Source organism: Perissodus microlepis, chromosome 6 (genome assembly GCF_051167445.1).
Source record: "Perissodus microlepis isolate ML-2025 ecotype Zambia chromosome 6, ASM5116744v1, whole genome shotgun sequence".
Taxonomy (NCBI): domain Eukaryota; kingdom Metazoa; phylum Chordata; class Actinopteri; order Cichliformes; family Cichlidae; genus Perissodus; species Perissodus microlepis.
In genome coordinates this window covers 7,233,539-7,256,395 of record NC_140466.1, presented here as the reverse complement: position 1 = coordinate 7,256,395, position 22,857 = coordinate 7,233,539, and the positions used below count along the sequence as shown (strand labels likewise).

General features: G+C 38.4%; 1 protein-coding gene across 1 annotated transcript; it reads left to right on the top strand.

The window, feature by feature from the left end:
* The first annotated feature begins 1,952 nt into the window (after positions 1-1,952).
* LOC146384939 (neuronal acetylcholine receptor subunit beta-2-like) lies at positions 1,953-14,988 on the top strand. The gene is made up of 8 exons (XM_084930411.1): positions 1,953-2,691; positions 7,017-7,162; positions 8,740-8,784; positions 8,894-9,003; positions 9,888-10,414; positions 11,617-12,107; positions 13,243-13,388; positions 13,963-14,988. The coding sequence occupies exons 1-8, from the start codon at positions 2,646-2,648 to the stop codon at positions 13,976-13,978; spliced, it is 1,527 nt and encodes a 508-aa protein (XP_084786537.1). The 5' UTR covers positions 1,953-2,645; the 3' UTR covers positions 13,979-14,988.
* Positions 14,989-22,857: the final 7,869 nt, after the last annotated feature.

Here is a 22,857-nt window from a genome sequence, read left to right as displayed (position 1 = left end):
CCGGGCTTTCATTGTTTTAAATATTGCTACAACGTGATTCTTCTTTTACTGTGATAGCCACATGAACAATACATGAACAATAAAAATACATGAACAATAAAAATACATTCACGTGTACTAAACTAACATGTGAGTATTATCTGAGGTCAGACATTAAGGTTAACCACAGACATGGGCTCCCATTTGAGCAAGCACTTGTTTAAATAGTGGGAAGAAAAAAACATCCTTTTTAACAGGAAGAAACCTCCGGCAAAACCTGAGTGTGAGAGTACCAGAAATACCAGTCTTTATTCTTCTAATGCAGAAGTCTAAATTCAAAATGTCAGTCCAAAAGTCAACTTAAATTAAATGTGGCACACAGGTACAAAGCAACAAAACTATCAACAGTAAAACAAGCAAGCAAACAAAGGAAAAAAATAACCATTCACCATCAACCTGAATTGTTGATAGAATTAAACACAATTGTATTTATCTAGCAGCTTTAAATCGAAATATCACAAAGTGCTTCATAACAAAAATGCTAGAATATCAAATTTTAAAAAAAGACGGGGAGGATTCCAGAGTCTGGGGACCACTGTTGCAAAAGGTCCGTCTCCTTTAGTTCTCAACCTTGTATGATGCCCAGCAGATCCTGACCACATGACCTCAGGACCTGCTGGGGATGTATCAGTGTAAAAGCTTGCTGATGTATGCTGGTGCTTGTCCATGCAGAGCTCGAAAAGTCAAATCCAGAATCTTAAAAGTAGAGCCTTAAGTTAATGGGGAGCCAATGCAACTAAATTAGCAACAGTGTGACATGTGAGTAGAAGACTTTTAAAAACCTTGCAGGATCGTTATGAATATCTTGCAGATGCTCCAAAGAGCTTTTGTTAAGAAAAGTAAATGATGAAGCAAAAGCATGACTAATAATGTTTCTTATAAAAGCAAGAATCACAAGTCTAACGTGATCATCCAATGTGAGAGCTGAGTCAAAAGTTATCCCAAGGTTCCCGACATAAGATTTAGCAAATGTGGCAAGTGGACCTAGCGTTTCCATCATCCTACCTGTCAAAACTGTCAGAGGGAACATGCTTGTTTACTCCACGTGTTTCTTTCGATCTATCATCTGAATGTCACAGCAGAAATCAAGATGTGGTGTAGTCACACTGGTGTGCTGTCAGCTGGAATGGCTTATCTCCTCTTTGAGTTACAAAATCAGCTTGAATCATCAGGTTATATTACTCTCCTCATTATATCCCATATTATTTTTTTAAAATGTCACATTCATCCATCAAACAAATGATTATGGTCTGTTTAACACCAGAACATTGTAACTCATGGTAACCCCTTTTGGACAGGCAAAATTAAAGTAAAATAATGTTAACTTGGATTTATGAGTCGATAAGAAGGTCTTCACACAGCCATATGTCAAAGCTGCAGTGACAAAATAATTTGCAGCGCTAATGTGTTTCTGCTGCAGACTATACTGACATGTTTTAGTAACACATTATCACGGTTATAAAACCCTAACATGTATATTATCTTAGATTAAAAGGACCTGGATCTCCATGTCTACACTATTATATACATTACACACCACATTACAAAGAGGAAGCCTAAGTGCTTGATTATCTGCAACACTAGGTTCGTTACATGTAGACTGTCTTCTTCCATCAGTCTGACCTATATCAGGTTGTGAGTTTAGTCTACACTCTAATTGTGTGCCAGTACAAAACAATGACAGAGCTCATCTGACTTGAATGGCGGCTCCTACAGCATTTTTCTTATTTAAATTTGCATCTTTGATTCTTTAACATGGGGTCTACAGTCGCCACTTTGCGGTGATTTACGGTTAAGTTAATTTTAGTTAGTCACAGTGTTGTGAAAAGTAGGCTGTGGAAGCGCCACTGGCTGAAAAAGAGCCCATCTAGATGAGACTGGCAGATGCACAACAGTCCACGCCGTGACGTGTGTATCTGCTCCGGTCCGAGGCGCGAGGAGCACACAAACAGAGAGACACGCACCTCCCCCTCCGAGCCCCGACCTCCTGCTTTTTCATCGTAGCTTCTCCTCGAAGTTTGATGGAAAAAACGCTCTTGGTTTCTTTGTGGACTTTGACTGCAAGGTTTAACCCCGAGGAGCCAATGTAGCGCAAGCGTTCCGCCTGCATGCGCGCTAGTCTCATCAGCTGCGCCAATTTCAAGTTATCGGCGCTTCATCAAAAGAAACTTAAGGCAAATATTGGTGATTAACTTAAAAAAGAAAACAAGTTTAATGTGGATTTTTTTTGGACACCATCGTGGACTAGTCTACTGGATTTGGATCGAGAGTTGCTTGCTGAGGCGGCTGCGCAAAATGGGCTGCCCAACTCCCGCAGGATGCTGTGAAGTAAAGGACCATCATGTTGCCTTTGGCAAATAGACACTTTTTACACGTGATATATTTTTTTTAAACCATAACAGCCAAAGTTTCTGCGTGTTTTCCAGCAAAGGAGAAAACACCTGAAGCACCTGTGTGGAAAAAAGTAATAGGGAAAGCCGCGAGGTTGAGCTAAATTGTCACTTTTGACATTCAAGACATTTCTGGTCTTTTTTATTTGATTTAAAACATTTTTTAGAGGACAGTCATTAGAAAGAAGCAACTTAGCGTAGTGAAGCGGAGAGGAGATGACTACCAGCACTGCTCTTGTGCTCCTCATTCTCTCTCTAACAAGTAAGTTATTATCTTTTAAATATCCCAAACTGGTACGAATATGGAAACATTTCTTGTGAGAAGTTTACTGCTAAGAACAGATGTCCAAGTCTGTGGTGTTGATCTCTCTCTCTCTCTCTCTCTCTCTCTCTCTCTCTCTCTCTCTCACACACACACACACACACACACACACACACACACACACACACATACACACACACACACACACAGAGTATACCCTCTTAGGTAGTGATTATGGCCTGAAAATAGGCGCGATACTCTTCCAGAGAAGTCGATTTAATCACGTTTCATTGAACTGTAGAGGAGATAACTGACCTGATTGAAGACTCAGGTGTCCTGTAGCAAAGGATAACATTAATGGTGCCACAAGAGAGTCTTATATTAACTGTAAATCAAATCTTAGGGGTACAATCCAAATGATTGTGCTTCAAAGTGTGGAAAATCTTTTAAAAGACAAATTAAAGGAAGAGATGCTTTTCTAGTTGATACTTCTCTATTTATAATCATGTAATTAGTGCAATACCACTACTCACCTATAATAAATGTAACAATTTGGTAGTTGTGAGAGTTATCTACAGTTTTTTATTTTTATTCAGAGGGATTCATAAAAGAAAATCCTGAAGAACTAAACTTCATATTTCTTTATTTCACTTCAGCTTAATCAAATACATGTTATTATTTCACTTTATAGTAATGTATTCAAAGCTTTTAGACTTTTATATATTACCAAAGTCAGTATTTGGAAGTCCGTAGTCTTTGCAAATATTAAAATAATATTTCAAACCATTCTTCACATGACAGAATTTTTTTCGTCTTCATTTAATAAAAAATTCCCAAATAATCCAGATCAGATTTGACTAACGTCATTTTTCTAATTTGTATGTATTTGTATGATTTAAAATCTTCCTCAAACTTCTACTCCCACCTCCCCACTCTTAAAGGCAGAATATTAATGACTTGAACAAGTGCACTGAGTAGTAGCTGCAACCCAAAGTATAGGGTTTTCTACTTATATTGTCCATATACTGTATCTATAATCAACATATCATCCTCCCTGGAAAGGTACAGTTACAATTATCTTACATTATCTGTCTTTTCTGTATTTGGATTCTATAAAACTGAAGAAGAAGAAGAAGGTGTATTTGATGTGTATTTGTGTTTCTGAGTACAGGAATTTAAAGCAACCACAACAGCACTCTGCAAGAACGTCCTGAGAAAGTGTGGGTGGTGTTCATACTCTTAAAATACCCATAAGTAAAAGCAGATGTGCCCTTGAATAATTAAATAAGAGCCCTGTTTTGTCTACCACCAAGAAAGCACCATCTCCTGTTTTTTAGGCAAAATGTGGATCTCTCACTGCCCTAAAAGAAGAACTTCCTCTTACTTACCTGACCTTGATTTTAGCTTTTATTTCAGAGAGTGGTGCATTGGATACATGTAAAACTGGTTAAGCTTGTAGGTTACGCTTTAGCATTTAAGCTAGACCTAAAATACAATAATTTTTCCAAAAAGAATGAAGACAACCAAAAAGCTGAGCCATCAATCTGTAGATTTTCTCTTACAAACTCTGACAAAGATCAGCTGTGGCATGTAACATAGTCAAGGATTATTCTGCAGCATCCATCAAGAGAAGGCAGGAGACCCTGGAATTGAGCTTTAAATGATTTAAAGGCTGTAAAACATCGAGAAGCGGCATAGCACTTCTCTGTGTCTTCCATCATGTTGTTGTGAGTGGTTGCATTACTCTGAAGGCCTAAAGATTTGACTTGGACTTGTACTATGCAATGATATGTGGCACCAGTCTTCCATCACAGCGTCAGTGTTTTAATCTTAATGAGTCTCATCACTGCAGATTACTGGTAGTTAAGCTGTTCTTAATATAAAAGGTATCAACAAAGGGGAGGGTAGTGGGTGGGTACTCTTGAGTGATGAAATTTAAGTCACTGCTACCCCCTTGAAGTAAACCCTTCCATACTTGTGAATGTGAAAACTCTAATGATGCCATAATCGCAAGTCTAATTTCACGAGTCAGTCCCACTTGTAACAAACTAGATGTTTGAAATATTTTTTATAAAAGGAAATTGAGAAGAGTTTATTGCTCCATAATAGGTTTGAGGCTTTAGTCACTTACATCTAGTATCACCCTCTTGATCTGCCATGTTTTGACAGGAAAGTGAAACGTCTTGAAACAGAGAATATCTCTGTTGCTTCAGTTTGAATAGCAATGTTGCACAAGTACAGTATCACAGTAAATACTAGTGAATGCAGCAGCTATTATCTCACTCTTATTACCCCAACAATTGATCATGCATGCATAAAAAAATGCCTGTTGCCCACTAAATCCTGTCAGAGACTCCAGGAAGTTAATGATCCTGGTGAGACCTCATCCGTGGAGAGCCTTTTCACTTCCTACTTATGTCATTATGCTGAAATTGGCTGCAATTTGGCCAGAGAGTGCTTGTGAGTTCCTCAACTAATTGGATTCAGTGAATCTAAATTACTAAAAATGATTAGCACCTGTTTCGAAACAAATGCTCATATTCTGTTACAGTTTTAGCAGACGTACGTTTTCTTTTAGGGAAACCCATTTTGCCCATACAACACTAGCATTCCGTTAATGTGTGCTGAATTGTCAGTTTAGGATTTACAATAAGTCATCCTACCTCAATGGTTCCTGTTCCAAATGATAGTAACTACAACAGATGTTGGGAACATGGTTAAATCAAGACAGAAACATCTGTAACAAATTCCAGCTGGTTTCGGTGGTCGATTATGAATGCTATCAGTTTGCCACGGCAAGAAATTCTCTGCTACTTGTTAGATGCATGAAATCAAAATGCCAGCACCATAAAGTGGATCATGATGCATAACATCTCCAGTACGTACAGAGAGGTATTCCATTGCAATCCTGCAAAAAAAAAAAAAAAAAATCTGAAAATTGAGCTATATCGCTTGCCAGAGGTTCAAAGAGTAGGAGTTTTCCATTTTTGAAATATCCGTAAAACAGTCAGGGAATACCTTGTAAAACAGATTAAACAAAATGAGCTTCAGGGGTGCTGCTGCATTTTGGTGTCTTTTGATAGACGTTTTCCTTTGTTTTCCCTTTTCTTTATGCAAACCGGAGCAAAGTGACCTTTTGTTAAAGCTCCATATTTATTGTTGAGATTTACATGTGGTAACTTTTGACAACAAGTTGTTAAATACGGTAATACCAGAGCAGCACTGCAATATTAATACATTTACTGCTTTTTTTCCTATTAAACTTCTATTCAAATCTTCTGATAAAATGAAGAACTTGGTATCGACTTGATTTATATTTACATACAGTATCTGTTCTCGTATAGCTACTTTAATGACAGCCTAATTTGCTGGGCGTAATCTAAACATTTCTATGCACGTTCATACATTTAACACATAGTATTGAACTCTGCTGGGGCCACTTCAGAAGAAATATAAATGTGATTAAGCGATTTAGCTTTCATTTTAACAAATAGCTTTCCTCTTACATAAAGAGATACTTGAGGTTCTTACTTGATGGCAGACCATTTATCCTCTGAAGTTAAAATAAACTGAGAGCTAAAGATTTCTCATTTAGTTCTAAGAGACTCACTTGCCTCTCTTCAGCTGAAACCACTGATGTTCACTCTGACATGAAAACTTGAAGCAGCGGGGTGCTGCTAAAAAAAAGAACATCCATGCTCACACAGCCTACACTGCATGCAATCTTGCAAAAACAGACAACTCATGTGCTACAGGGAGGGAAGCGGTCCAGATAACCAATCCTCACTGCGCTGTTGTCAGTTTGTTTGACAATGTGGATATAATGGCAGCTGGAGTATTTTGCTTCTGATTTATTCATACAATTACTTTTATATAACCAATAATTTAGGGCTCAGGAAACATAAAGCTTCAGGGGCTGTCTCACCGGGATGCTTGACTGGAGCCTTGTGTGTTTCTGTGCTCTAAAACCCTGCAGTAAAGTGTCAGACTGCAAGATGTACACATGCTCACACTTAACCGAGAACACGTGATTCAGCTGTAATGCCCTCTGGTAAATTTACTTTGTTAACAGACATTGTTTTCAGAAACAGACACTTGCACACGCAGGATACAAAGATACACTACACACCTACCAGTGGCTGTGAATCGCCACAGGGCAAACACATGGCCTTTATGAATGACATTAGTTATTGCCTCTGCCTTTTCAGGCAGTGGAGTTCCATGTAATCATGTCTATAATATTACATATTTTAAACAGATTCATTTTATGTTTAAAGCACTTTGATTAATTGGATTTCTTTCAATATTCTGTATTTTCTCTGCAGGCAGCTGGGCAGAGAATGCAGAGGAGCGCCTGGTAAACTACCTTTTAGGTCCAGAGCACTACAATAAACTAATCAGACCTGCTGTCAATAAGAGCCAGCAGGTCACCGTCTCCATACAGGTGTCTTTGTCTCAGCTCATCAGTGTGGTGAGTACACACAAACTGCATCTAGATTATCATGCATCAGAGTCTACTGGGCTCAAACACCGTTACCTGAAATAAATGAAAAATTGGACTTGTGACGATTTAATTTGACGCAATCAAAACCCATTACAGGCAGCTCGTATTTGATGTGATTCAAGTGAAGTGTTAACATGGGGATTGACTCACTCTGGATTATTTGAATTGTGGAGTTTGCATTTCACCATTGCCTTTATATCCCTGCTACGGAGGTGGCAGCTTGATTACGGCATGATCTTTATTAGTTTGTAGAGCTTTGTGACATCATATGTTCCCACGTATTGCTTCAGTAGGGCTTTTCACAGGGGATCATTTACACAGGTGTTTGCTAAAGACACAAAGGCTAATAAAACATCTGTTCTATTTATATGTCTCAAGAAGCCATGAATATGAGTCTGTATGTACACAGTACCAGGACTCTGAACCCAAAATCAGCCGTCATGCATCCCTTTATATACATGTGTCACAAAAAAGGATTATTCTAAACTATTTATGTCTTGAAATCAGCTAGAGCACCTGTCCTTTGTTTCTCTCCTCTTTTCTCTTTTAGGAGTGTTCAGCTTTTTGTTTAAACACCGAACTGTGCCTTTAATTGCATTACAGAACTTTTTTTAAAAAATTATTACGTGGTGACTATGTAACCATTAAGTAGTGCTTTAATGGTCCGTTAGTCTCCTTTAAGAAGGAAAATAGCGACATAAATATTAAAGAAAAGAGCAGAATTAATTTTACATTATAATGTAATAATAATAACTTAATAATAATTCATGACACTGTCACAGTTCAGAGGATTCTAGGTTGTAGAATAGAAGTGGCAACTTTAAATTGCCTGTAATTGTGAAGGTCTGAATCAATTTTTCTGTCTCTTTGAGTTGTGCTTCTCTTCTCCAAACTATTTGTTTTACCATTTGGATATATTTCTTTATGGTTGGATTGTAAAATGTACTATGTTAATAAGTGACCTAAATAATTCATCTCTGGATTATTTCAGTTTTTAGAATTTTGATCAGCTGTTGTTCTGTTTCACAGAACTATTATTATAAGTCACTGCAACTAAGCTTTACTTAAGGTCTTCACCTCGTGACATGGGCTTCTAAAAGCTTCGTATTCGCATTACTTAATGCACTACTTTCTGCTCCTCGGCTTGAACACCACCTAAGCCACTGAAGTGTTGCAGAATATGGTTTTAAAGCCATTATTTTCATCATATTCACTAATGATCATGTTAGCCTCCATGGCTGCGTGCGCCTCACCAGAGGGTTTAAAACACCATTTGTCTCAGACAACTTTGATTCTAACCTTTCCATTCATCTCAAGACAAGACAGTAAACAGGCTAACCTTAGTATCACAGTAAGTCCTTCCTTTGAGGCATTTGTAAAACAGGCTTTAAAAATAAAAATTTTTTTGCTCCAAAATGTTAGTGTTATTTCATGCACTCATTAAAGGTGTGTATTGATTTATTGCTTTGACCTTTACTCAAAATAAAAATAGCATTATGGAAAGTATTATGTAGTTTTAACAGCTGACTGATCTTTGCTTTCAGAATGAGAGAGAACAGATAATGACGACCAACCTGTGGCTGTTTCAGGTACCTACAGTCTTTTCTCTGCTGCCTAGTTCTTATACAGTACCTTGTATGGTCAGTATTTGGTCTTTTGGTCATAGCTACAGTTACAATAACAAAGGCTCCTCCGCAGGAATGGAACGACTACAGGTTGAGATGGGATCCTGAGAAATATGAAGGCATCAAGAAATTGCGAATACCCTCCAAACTTATCTGGCTTCCTGATATAGTGCTCTATAACAAGTAAGTATGCAAATTTGATCCCAACTGAGAGAGACTTGGCTGCTTTTCTGAGTTTAATTTATGTGATTTGTACATTTTTTTTACTATAAAAAAATCAATTTAAAGCAGGAAAACTAATTCCTGTGGAGGCCTTGTATGAATGGATTAAACCATTAGTTTATTAAACCGTTCTTAATATTATGAGGTTTTTGATCATTACCACTCATGTTTTACACGTTGTTACTAAAATGCAAAGTATTTCAGTGGGAGCTGTGTAATTAACAATTTCCACAAACCCAGTTTCTCTTTATTATTAGTGTTTTATATTAACATTCCCATATGGTCTAGTGGCTAGGATTCCTGGTTTTCACCCAGGCGGCCCGGGTTTGACTCTCGGTGTGGGAAGTTAGCAATTTCATGTGTATAGTTATGATTGCTAGTAGGATAATGTTATGTGAATGATTCCAGTGCTGATGACAATAATAGCATGACCTGTGCTATCATAGAACTCTTCTACCACATGCCAAGCAACATTTAATAATTTGAGCCCAACTAATTTACTGTCTGGGCAAATATTTGATATTTTTTGATATATAAGTATCACAAACAATATTCATTTATTAGGAAATTAATGAAAATGAAACAAGTAAAGAATAAATGGAAGAAGCACCCCAGGAACCATCTTACAAGAGTTGACATTTTACAGTTATTTGGCACTCCTAAATAACTACACATAACAAATGCTAGAAAGTACAAATAAATGTTGTCCCATTTATTGGATTTTTAAATATTAGTATTAGTATTGGTTTAAAAAAAATCCTGTATTGGTCAGACTCTAATTTTTCTTTCCTCTGCATTTGATGTGCTTAACGCTCTTTAATCCTTTATTTCTAAACCTCCTATAGTGCTGACGGTGTGTACGAGGTTTCCTTCTATTGCAATGCTGTGGTCTCAAACACGGGGGACATCTTCTGGCTCCCTCCAGCAATCTACAAGTCAGCCTGTGCCATCGAGGTGCAGAACTTCCCCTTTGACCAGCAGAACTGCACTCTCAAGTTCCGTTCTTGGACCTACGACCACACAGAAGTAGATCTTATCCTCACCAGTGATTTCGCCAGCCGTGACGACTTTACCCCAAGTGGAGAGTGGGACATTGTCTCGCTCCCAGCACGCAAAAATGAGGACCCCAACGACATAACCTATCTGGACATCACCTATGATTTTGTCATCAAGAGGAAGCCTCTTTTCTATACCATCAATCTGATTATCCCCTGTGTGCTGATCACATCACTAGCTATCCTGGTGTTCTACCTGCCGTCAGACTGTGGGGAGAAAATGACGCTTTGCATCTCAGTGCTGCTGGCACTCACTGTGTTCCTGCTGCTCATATCAAAGATAGTGCCACCTACCTCTCTAGCAGTGCCACTCATAGGTTAGTCATATCCATGTTTGTCTATTTGCAACAGTTTATAGCCTAGGGCAATGAATATTTGGGTTTTTACTATATGTACAGACACTTTATATAAATATAATAGTTTAGTGATGTGTGTAAGAAAACATAAAACAAGAAAAAAGTAGTTTTTCAATTATGGATTAATGCTATTTATTTACAACTGAAAGAGCTACACCGCATTTGAAATAGGCTTATATAAATGATGGGTCTTCACATTTCATTTTTCATATATGATTTGTAAATGTGCTTTATGACAGGTCAGTCCTTTTTCTGCTTGCCCTTCACCTAATTTTTTATTATCCTGTTTACAACCTCAGCACAAAGTCAACACAAGGAAATTAAAAAAAGGTGAAAAATATTATAACTGCCTGAAGAGGCAGCTGCTCAGATTATGGACAGTTTCACTCCGGTGAGCACGAAGACTCACCGGATAATAAATGTTTAAGTTCAACCCATTAAATTACTAGTGTTATACATGTACCTACACTTAACATTAATATACTGCTTTTGGAGATTTCAGTAGGAACACTAATGGAACAGTATAAGGGAAACCAAACAGCTGAAAGTAATGAAATATACTTCATTCTAGCAGAGTACTGCGCCGTTCAAAAAAATGAAGGAAATGCTTAATTATAATAGTATAACACGATCTGGGAAGCACACCCCAGTGTCATGCAAACGTATTTCACCTGCTTTGGTGCAAATGAAAGTGAAAGTTATCACCACTCTTTGTTCTAAATAATATCTACTTTTATAACCATTTTAAAATTGTAGTTTTTTACTTAGCATTACATTATTTTATTTTATTTGTTTTCAATGACTGGACTGATCAAACCTTACTATTTTTAAATTGGTTTTATTATTCTATTTTCTCTTTTTCTTAAATTATATTTGATATACTTTTATGCTAGCTATAAACCATTTTAATTTCTAATATATTCTTTCATCATTTTTAAATTAAAATTGCTTAGTATTGCATATTAACACCTTCCAGTTAGCCTTTTAAAGCAGTCTTTATTAAAAACGTGTTAGAGATGCTGCTGGTTGTTATTTGAGACCCAGCTATTATTTAATTATTGAATAACACATGACTGAAGACTGAATGCACTATGATTAAAGGCAGAAGTAGTCTTGGTAAATGACAACATCTGATCATTTCTCCGTATCTCATTCTGTTAAAGGTAAATACTTAATGTTCACCATGGTGCTGGTCACATTCTCGATTGTAAGCACCGTCTGCGTCCTCAACGTGCACCATCGCTCACCGTCCACTCACTACATGCCTGACTGGGTCAAACGGCTCTTCTTAGTCCGTCTACCTACCTTCCTCCTCATGAGGCGTCCAGGCTCTTCCAATGTTCGTGATAAACTGCGCCGGAAATACACCAGTCGGAGTATTGTCTGTAAAAATAACACCCAAAGCAGCACAAACAAAAAGCAGTACTCAAACATCAGACTCGGTGGGATCAGAACTGACGCCGACGCTTTCTACGTGAATGAGGATTTGGCGCAGCGCTGTTGCTGGACGGCTGGTGACATCCCGGATGGTGGCGGTGGCTTTTCAGACTTCCAGAGGCCTTTGGCCAATCAGTTAGATGCAGATCTGGAGGAGGCAGTGGATGGAGTGAGATACATAGCTGAACACATGAAGACAGAAGACGACGATGAAGGGGTAAGAAAAAAATAGATAGGTGATGATGAATAGGGGCGATAGGGCGACACCAAAAAATTGAAAGGAATAGAAGATAAAATATATTCTTGCAGAGACATAAAGAGGAAAGGAAAGCCATACAAAAACAGATTATGGAGATGCATGATGTCAGACAAGCGACAAGGTGGAAAGGGAAGATTACCAGGGCAAAATCAGATGTGAGACGAGCCATATCTCAGTGTTCAGTGTTTGCTTTTGTTCTCTTGTCATACAATTGGAATCTGTCAGCTATATATTTTACTATAGACATTTCTAATGTCATCAGAAAGCTCTCCACATACTTTTGTGTAAAACACACGCTGTCTGAAGCACAAATCATAAACCTCAGCTCTCAGATTTAATAAATATTACAAACATGCTTTATCATCTGCAATTGTACTCTTTCTGAATGACATGCTAACCCATAGCTCCAGGGGGTGTCAAACATAAGGCCTGGGGGCCAGAATCGGCCAGTCAAAGACTCCAATCCAGCCCACTAGATGTCTAGTGATGTGAAGGAGAGCATAGGTTTTATTTCCACACATTTTACAGTCCTAGTGATAAAAACCACCCCACAGCCATTCATACTACACCGAAGTAATGAAGTAATAGACAAATAAATGACAGAAAAGTTCTTGTTTTTTCAACTAGCTACTATAGAAACGTTTGTTTTTTACACACCATGTCAATGGTAAAATAATGAAATAAAATAGGAAATTAACAAAAACATTCTGTTTTATAATTACAGGACAGTCTGTGTCATGAGCTACCAGAACGTCTTCTGTCATTTTACATTTATTTTTTACAATTTAAGCACAAAGAGTTGTGGTGAAAAAGAACAGCATTTCTTTATTGTGTAGTTGAAATTGCACTTCTTTTTCCTGCATTGAGATATTTCAGGGATTAAAAGTTTACACTGGCAGAAATGGGAGTTTCACTGGCCTTTAGTGGTCTGTATGTGGCCTAAATGTAAAATGAGTTTGACATTCCTGCTTTACAGTGTTTAGGTGTGACAAACACTGAACTGCAAAAATGTAGATTTAACAAGCTAATTTTCTTTTGACCCAAACATACAAACCTTAACCGCAAAGGTCTGGATCTGTTAATGTGGTTCTAGATCATAGAAGACTGGAAGTACGTAGCAATGGTGATAGACCGTCTGTTTCTGTGGATCTTCATCTTGGTGTGTGTGGTGGGAACTCTGGGACTCTTCATGCAGCCACTGTTCCAGAGCTATAACACGCCCACTGCTGATGAGACAGAGTGAGTCATACACACTGTGAAATACACATTAACATACAGAGCAACACATGTTTGAGTCTGGCATGGGCTCATATTTAAAATTCTAAAAATAAAAGAAACTGTCAGTTTTCTTTACATATCAGAAATGTCCCATCCCCCCTTTTTTTATTTGTGTGACATGCCTTTTTCTATCACACACACACTCATTCACACACACATATGTCTGGTTTCCTATTCTCATGGGGACATCCCATTGACATAACAATTTCCCTAGCTGCTTACCCTAACCATCAGAAATGAATGACTAACCCTAACCCTTACACCTAAACCTAACCATAACCCAACTGTAACCGTGACACTAAAACCACATTTTGAGTGTGAAAAATGCCTTCAACCCTGTGAGCACCTGGATTTTGGTCCCCATCAGTATAGTAAATTTCACATTTGGTCTCCACCAAGATAGTAAGAACCCATACACACACACACACATAGGATAGTGCACGCACAGCACAGCATTCATGCACCGGGTGATTTGTAGGATTCAGGTATATCTTTATCTACACTTGCTTTACTTAGTGTGTTTTTCTCCCTGTAGATATGGAGATTTCTAGGTTTTCTGTGACTGCAACTTTGAGAAGCATTACAATGTCTGGCTGTGATCTACTCCTAATGATTAAATCTGACACATAACCATCCGGTGATGAACTTCAAATGAACATGGAATCAAACCAGTTGCTTAACGTTTGCCTGTGCGTTTCCCCACCTTCATCGAAGAAACTTTACCCCTCAAAGTCGAGCAGTTTCTGTCAAGATGATGAAGACAGTGCCTGTGGACAGTTGTTCCAGAAAATTGTACAATGTAAAAAACACAAAGGTGATGAAAATTATAGATGATTTGCAGTCCCTGTTTCATTTTGGACTGACTGCACTGCTGATGAAAGTGTTTAAGGTTTTAACTGTGACTGTTTTTCTCCCATGTTGCTGCTCCAATGAGGCCTCTCCTCTCCAGCATTGCTGATATGAAAATTGTATGAACATTTATAACAGTGGTACAAAAGCGGAACATAATTTCTTTTTTCTCTACATCAGCCTTTACTGTAATAGGAAGAGGATTTTGTTCTGCCCACCTTTTGTCTTTGTGGAAGTATTAACGCACCATTTCTCTTTCTGTCTTTTTCATGTTCCACTTCAGAGCACAGTGTTTCATTTCCACAATCCACCTCCCAAGTAACGTTGTAACTCTAATGCAGTGTCTTATTTTGAGAAATGTGTGTTCTGCTCTTGGTTTCTCTCATTGTGTTTTTTCTCACATGCTTGTGTATTCTCTTCTTGTCTGTCTTTCTATTCCACAATCACAAGGCCTGTCAGAGTTTGAGAAATATTGATAGAAGTCTTGAAAATATGGATGAAATTTCAAATAGATGTGACAGATGGAGCGAGTGCTGTACACATCACGCATTTTATTTCATATGAAAAGACAACATTAATTCTAGTTGTGTGTCTGTTTCCCTGTCCAACAGCTCATTTCCACCCTTCACTTTTTAACTGCCTTAAACTTTTGTTGGACACCAGAAGATTAAAAACCTGTAGCTGCACCATGTTATATGTTAATGATCTGACACTGACTGTATTCTAATTCAATATGTTGAATAAAAAATGCTGTCAACTTTAGTTTGACCTGTGCTGTTTCCTCATCCATTTGCTAGAAGGTCACTTCTTAGATTGTCTTTTCTAGTAGAAGACATTTCAAGATGTGATGGTTAGAAGTCAAAATACATTGGCTGCAAATATAGTAAGTATGACTTTCATTTTGGGTTATTATTCATATTTGGTTTATTTTCTGTAAGTCACTCACATTGGTCAGATCTCACACGAGAACAATGATATTTACACTTAATTGGGATAAGTTTTCCACTCTCACTTCATCAGATATTTACTGTAGTTTGGTTAAATTTACTGATAAAAACTGTAATTTGGTTTAGGAGATTTCAGATTTCATTCTTTCCTTGTGATGGTGTCAGGGAAGGAAATGTCAGAGAATAAATAATACAAACAAATAAAAATCTGTATGGACTTGGTTTGTTGTTAAAGCCAGTAGTCTAATGTACGCTGTTAGAAATGTCATTAGAACTTAAACTAAAACCACACTGCCTTCACGCTGTGATTGACGAGCTCTGGGAATTTTGAGCTGGATTTGAGCTGTACTTCCATGTTCACAACAGAGTACAACAATATACAAACCCTTACAGGAGACACTCTCTCTGTGCCTGCTGACATTTTACCGCTACTTGCACATTGGCCTATCAAATCACGTGTAACACCATGTTTGCCTGCTGAATTAGTTGGGCAACACAAAACACAAAGTACCTTTTTTCTATTATGACCCCACCTGCAGTTTAAATAATGTAAAATGCCTCCATGCCTGACAGTAACTCATTTACACACATATTATTTACACCCATGTACATTAGTATGTCATATGTTACCTTGCAGGTAAAGGTATAATATAACCACAAGCTGTGAAAATATGTCCAAACATCATTTTACACTGAGTCTTTCATACCCTTCATATCATAACCAAGGCTTTACTTTACAGAACAGGATTCAGCTGCCTATCCAGACTTCTTCTGAGTTGAAAACTGACAGCGGGATCTTTGCACTTCAGGGTAAAAGTAATAGAAGCACTCTCAAAGTAAGAGAGTGGAGGTGAAAAACAGTGGGTTTTCTTTGCTTTTGTAGATGGGATGGCTGACATTCTCAAGCAGAGCCCTGACAGTATAACATAAAAGGAGGTGTTCTGTACTCAGAAAGGGGGCAGACAAGGTTGACAGAAAGTGGCCCAAGTAGTTTTATACATTTCAAAAGTTGCTACAGTGACACCAATGTGGTGATCATTTTCTCAAACTTGTTTTCTTCATATTTTGATCAAACAGTGCCAGAGGACAGCAGTCTTCTGTGTCTCTGTGAAAAATACATATTCAGACCAATTTTCTCTTTAAGACTTGATTATTTTTATTCTGTATCACTGCTGATATAAAGCAAACCACTGTGACATTTTTTGCGCATATTCACACACAAATACACAATTACTTGAGTTAAAACCCTTTTTAAAACTTAGCTCAAACCGTAAGTGAATCCACATGCAGGATGACATCCTGTTAATGGACATTCTGATTGTTGTGTATTAGAGTGCACCTCCTTCCTCAGCCTGAAAAAAGAGAAAATCTGCTTTGCTAATGCACTGATGTGCTTTTGTTCTGCTGAGGGTGTGCGTGTATGTGTGTGTGTGTGTGTTGCTGACAGCATATGCCTAAATTTGTGAACAACATCTGGCAACAAAAAGGTAATATCAGGTAAAAATAACATAACCAGCTAACAATCAGGAGCCTGTGAAGACAGCGTGCGCAGTCACTCTTAGTGCACTACAACATGAATGAACACACACACTGACACACACACATAATAGACAACGATAAGATTTAACTGGCCCAAATTCTTTATCTCAGCAAAAGTGAAGCACTGAAGTCCTGAAGTCAGCACATCAGCAATGCTGTGAGTCTGCTCTGGTGGACAGTTATCGACAAAACACATATTTACTCTGCCTCTCTGGTTTGTGTGTTTTTGTGCGTGCGCCTATGTGTGTTTAAGCAATACCTATATGTGGTTGACTGGAGCATGACAGTGACAGACGTGTGTTGGTGTGATAAACAAAAACAAGGATGGAGCAGGCCAGCAGTCATTCTATAGATTTCGATTGTGTAATGTAATGATGCTCAGTGCAATTTAATAAATGTGCTGTAAATGGAAATGTAATGAAGTGGTCATGTTTTAGGATTTTATTAGTGAATATGAAAACTTTTACTCTTCAGTATGTTTAAGTATTGTGTGTTGTTGCCCAGCGTGGAACTCAGTCAGAGTAGAGCTTCTACTCCTCAATAACAAAAGGCCCTTGAGGCCTGGAGTTGCATACCCACGCACTAGAGCAGGGTTGTCGAACTCCAGACCTCGAGGGCCGGTGTCCTGCAGATTTTAGATGTGTCCTTGATCCAGCACAGCTGATTTAAATGGTTAAATGACCTCCTCAACATGTCTTGAAGTTCTCCAAAGGCCTGGTTATGAACTAATCATTTAATTCAGGTGTGCTGACCCAAGGTGAGATCTAAAACCTGCAGGACACTGGCCCTCGAGACCTGGAGTTCGACACCCCTGCACTAGAGGCAGTTTTGGAACATAACTAGGATGCCTCTTGGATGCCTCCTCGGTTAGGTCTTCTGGGCATGTCCAACTGGGAATATACTCTGGGGTAGGCTCAGGACACACTTGAGAGATTATGTCTCTTGGCTGGCTTGGGAATGCCTTACTGTCCCTCAGAGGAGTGGCTGGGGACAAGGAGGTCACGGTATCACTGCTTAGACCAGGGGTAGGCAACTTCAGGCCTCGAATGTCGGTGTCTTGCAGGTTTTAGATCTCACTCTGGGTCAATACACCTGAATCAAATGATTAGTTCATTACCAGGCCTCTGGAGAACTCCAAGACATGTTGAGGAAATCGTTTAGCCATTTAAATCATCTGTCATCTGGATCAAGGACACATCTAAAACCTGCAGGACACTAGCCCTCGAGGCCTGGAGTTGCCTACCTCTGGATTAGACTGTTGCCCCTGCAACCTGGATCTGGATAAGTGGCAGAAAATGGAAACAAATCAATGGAAAAAAAAGAGGGTATTGTATTGTGGTTAAAAAACAACAACCAAACAAATAGATGAATTCAGTGTAATTTTGTATTCTTACTTAATATTTAACTTTGGGTTTCTGTTTCACTGGTGTTTTACACTTTAGATGTTTTTCTTTGTGGAGCCTTTGAATCCCTGTTTTTTTTTTATTCCAGTGTATTGTGAGTTTATGTGATTTTGATTGCCATTCCTGAAACCTGTCTTCTCCTCTTGTTTATTGCAGCATCTCTTATCCTCTCTGGTACAGTTCCTTTGTGTAGCCCTGTGGATTTTGTGCTTAGCGTTTTGACTTTGTTTTGGATTTTGTGTTTTTGATCCTTCAGCCTAAATGAAATGGCTTGCCTTTCAAAAGATTTTATCATTTACACAGTCTGCAAAACCATTACAGCAAGAGTAAAAAGCATGTTAGGCTACATATTTCATAAGAAAGCAGACAAGTCTTGCCTACACAAATCTGAGGGCTGTAAGTGCCATTTAAAACTTCATTGTGGATTTTGAGGTTGCAGAGATGCTCTTTTTAGCTCCACATTAACTGACTGCATGACATTTGCATCCAGATTTAGTGGAATCCAGTCTACTCTCTATCCCCGAAGATGTTCCTGTACCACTGGCAATAACACAACACCACATGCAAACATCTTTTCAACTCACTTCTTTTTTAAAAAAAAAGAAAAGAAAAAGATTTTATTACCTTTTTCCTAAATATGCCTTAATGCTTACATAAATTTGTCCACACCTATTTTTTTTTTCAGAACAGCTGTGGCTTATCCAGATGCTTGGCATGAAATGCAGTAACTGTGTAAACTGTGCCTGGGAGACTGGTTCTGTTTCATTTTTATAGTTTTTCTGGAGTTTTAGCGTTTGGTCGGCTGTGCTTCCTTGTTTGTCTCTGTTTTTGGTTCCTTTTTATGACTTTTTTTCACATTTCTTAATGCAAGATTCGTGGTTTAGTGAGCTATGTCAAACTTAAAGCCAGAGTCTTCAGTATCATGAAAGCGTCTCTCATTTCTGGCTAAATAACCGTGGTAGCCTATGCTGATGCTGGAAGGCTCACATTTTTACCGATTCTTTTATTTCCAGCATGTTTTAAGCAATATAAATTCTCTGTCAGGGGAATGAGTTTTATATGTGCAACTTGTTAGACTGTACCTCACTAACATCACAAATGATGCCCAGCTGTAAAGTTACAGCACTGCTAACTGTGAATCTTTTTTAGACTGCTGGAACTGCAGCTTCTAAAGCGCAGAACACACACCAAGAACACCGCTTCAGTCAATAAAACTATTATCATGTTGGTTTGGCAACAGACCAAAACTAATCTGAAATAAAGACAGGACTCTGAGCATGTGATCTAACATCTGGATCCAGGCAAAAATAGGATAGGACTAAGATAGTTAAGAATACGTCTTTGAAAACAATACAGAAACCGTAGATGTAATTTATACAAAAACATCTATTTGTAGAAATTTAAATATGATAACAGTTCAGATGAATTAATTTCATTTGATGTAACTACTCTGGAGCTTAATAAGGCCAACACGCAATATTGACATACATATTTTATGTATTTTATGTATTAGAAAAGAAATTATACAGAATGAGACATTTTTAACTGTAATTATGAATTATTATACATACATGACATGGATGATATGAGCTGAATTCTTCCTTGAACTTCACTTCCTGCTATTGCTCTGACTTCTTAACAGTATCACTATTTTTAACAGACCAGCACTCTCCCAGGACAGTGCCTTTTATCCGAACTGATTCCATGTCTTTCGTTTCATGCCATTCTCCATCAGCCACTGCTCACCCTATCCCATCTTCGCTGGCAGAGCTGGCCTGAGCTGTCCTGAGCTAGCCCACAGCAGATTTAAGTGAAGCCAGCTTTTCAGATCAGCAGTTTTTTTTTGTCCAGCACACACACCCATACACACCAAGCCTTTTGTCCATTTTTTTTATTTGTTCAGATGCATTTCTAGTCCGTCAACACAAAATTGCAACAATATTTTCAGTATTTAAACATGCAAGGAATTTACTTTATGGTATCTTATACAAATCACACCTGTGGCTACCTGAAGGATCTGTTGACTGTTACTGGCAGCTTACCTATTACTTAACACAAACTTTAAGCAATTCTATAGTTAAAATTTAAATTAATATTTTTTTGTATATTTTCTCTTTCCACCTTTCTTATCCAGGACATCTCTTGAAAAAAATCTCCAGCATTTACTTTTACCTGCTTCATCATCTCATCTATGATGAGGTGTCTCAAAGCATGCAGCGACCAGCATATTTCCACTTCTATGCCGTGTGATGTTTGGCAGTATTAGCTGAGGTCTACATCACGGTGGAAAATCTGTCTCCCTCTGTTGCCAAAGTTTCCTCGGGTTGCTCTCCTAAATAAGCACGGTTTGTCAGGCCCCCTTGTAGTCATGCAGAGGGCTTGTTCTGCTCTGTCTACCTGCACTAGTGCCTGTAGGCGGAAACGCCGCTGCGCTGCTCCTTTACACACACTCCACCAAACTTGGACACATGCCAGACTCCATCTTTGTGGCCAATTCCTTCTCTCTGTTTTCTCCCTGTCTCTTCTACTTCCATTTATTAACCTCCATTCCTCTTCTCCCCCTCCTCCTTATCCTCCCTCTCTCTATTTCTGCTCTGAGCCCTCCTCCACCCTTTTTCATTCTTTTGTAAATTGCGTGTGGAGAAATAGGAACTAAAAATACACCGGTGATAAACCCAATTATCTGTCCTTTTTCACGCTACACGCCCAAATTGCTAAGAACATGGGACAAGCTGTGTGCCAGAAACCAGCCTTCAGCGTGAATTCCTGTGTTTGCATGCTTGCACCTGTATGTTGTGCTGTTCAGCAAACTAATTTAACAATTTGGCTTTACTGCTGTGGAGCTGCAAATCAACTGGTCACACTTAAGAAAATGAAACAGTCAGTACTGCTAGAATTATTAATTTTGCAGTACACAAGTGCAGCATATTCTACAATTTAGTGCAAATGTTAGCTGGAGAACAGCCAGCACAATCAACTTGTGCCAGTGCAACAATGGGTAACTCCCAGATGACCCTGCAGTATAATATTTTTAGTGTTTTCTCTGTGTCTTTGTGACTCCACTACATATCACATCCTAAGCTTGATGGCTTAAGTCAGCTTGTCGCACCGGATAACCCGCTTCCAGCAGCGCACAATATTTGATCGGCCTATGTGTCAGCTTGCATGCTTGTGGTTGTGCATGTGAGTATGGTTAGTGCTGGCTGGAGATGACCAAAAGGACACAAACACAGAAAACTCCCCACCGAGCAGTAAATTCATGGTGAAAACTGGACGCCCAGTTGTTCTGTGTTAGAACAAATGCCAGAGCATAATCTGAATATTTAAAAGACATATCCATCGTGATACTTCACAGTCTGCATCTCCGTACTTGGCAGCCAAGTTTTAATTATAGCTTTTCGGTTCATTTTGGATAACCAGAACATATGAAAACATCCCCAGTGTTGACAGTACATTTGAGCTCTAATTATACTCCTATCCCCTTTTGCAGCCACAGCGATGAATAAAAGATACCCAGCTCTGCAGTTGGTAATGAGTGCCGTGCTGTTAGACAGCACTTATGATGTACTAACAGAGGTTTGAGCTTGTTTAAGCATTCCTCTTGCCTGTGGCTTGAGTACAAGTGAGTGTCAGATACTTTTTTCTTCGCAATCACAAGCTGTAACATTCAAACTGTTGGCCAACTGGTGAGCTGCCACACTTATTTCAAACTTGTTCCAATCAGTTTACATTCTCTGAACTGTTATCCCATCACACAAAGACGTGTGTGTGTGTGTATGTGTTTACGCGTGCCCACTTGAAGAGTATCACACTGTGGAAAGAATATCACTTTTAAATTGGAGAGCTCAGTTTTTACATGGATAAACTGGGGCAAAAATGACTGCCCTTAATTTGATTCACTGCAATTACGCTCAGTATATGCAACCCCTTTTTTTGACATAATGTACCAGACCACATGACATTTTACTGTCCTTGGGGAAATTAGTTTTGCAAAAACAGCACAAAACCACGGGAGTATGAACATGTTTCTGTCCAGCAAATGCTTGGCTCCAGCATACAGTATGACTTCTGCAGATGGCATGAAGTCTCCCTATGCAGGTCTATTACACACCACACAGCTACACAACAGCACACTCACCATGTAAAGCTCTACATCTGTGTAAGTCAATCAAATGACTGAAGACAAATGAACAGATGTTCATTTGTAGGTATGTGTAGGTGTATGCATTAAGCCTTTAATCTTTTATTCGAATATGAGATTGCTTTCATTGGCACAGGTAGTGAAATTTGATTAAGATGCAGCCAGTTGTTTTGATAGATTACAGGTAAACATCTTCTTAAAACCGCTTGATGTAGTTGAACATTTGTATATTTATTTTATAAGTTTCAGATAAAACAGGATGCAAAAGATTGCATGAATAATTTTTTTTTTAATCGGTTAGAAATAATTAAGGATAACAACCATGAACAAGTTTGTGCACGCGGCATTTTTTGGTTTTATTTCATTTACACAGCAGCAGTGTGGAAGTATGTTTCAGCAGTAGGAAATGTTCTGTTTGCACACAAGAAGTAACTTAATTCAGCTTTAACACAATTTTATGGGAAACCGCTAAATAATGGGGCTTTTTAAAAATTGCACAGAATGATATTTTGGCACTGTGATTTCAGTCTCAACAAAATCTACTTTAGTCT

Excerpts from the sequence above, each read along its gene's own strand:
- LOC146384939 (XM_084930411.1), top strand. The coding sequence starts at position 2,646 with ATGACTACCAGCACTGCTCTTGTGCTCCTCATTCTCTCTCTAACAA. Across the intron at positions 2,692-7,016 it reads CCTCATTCTCTCTCTAACAA|GCAGCTGGGCAGAGAATGCA; the intron begins GTAAGTTATTAT and ends TTTTCTCTGCAG. Across the intron at positions 10,415-11,616 it reads TCTAGCAGTGCCACTCATAG|GTAAATACTTAATGTTCACC; the intron begins GTTAGTCATATC and ends ATTCTGTTAAAG.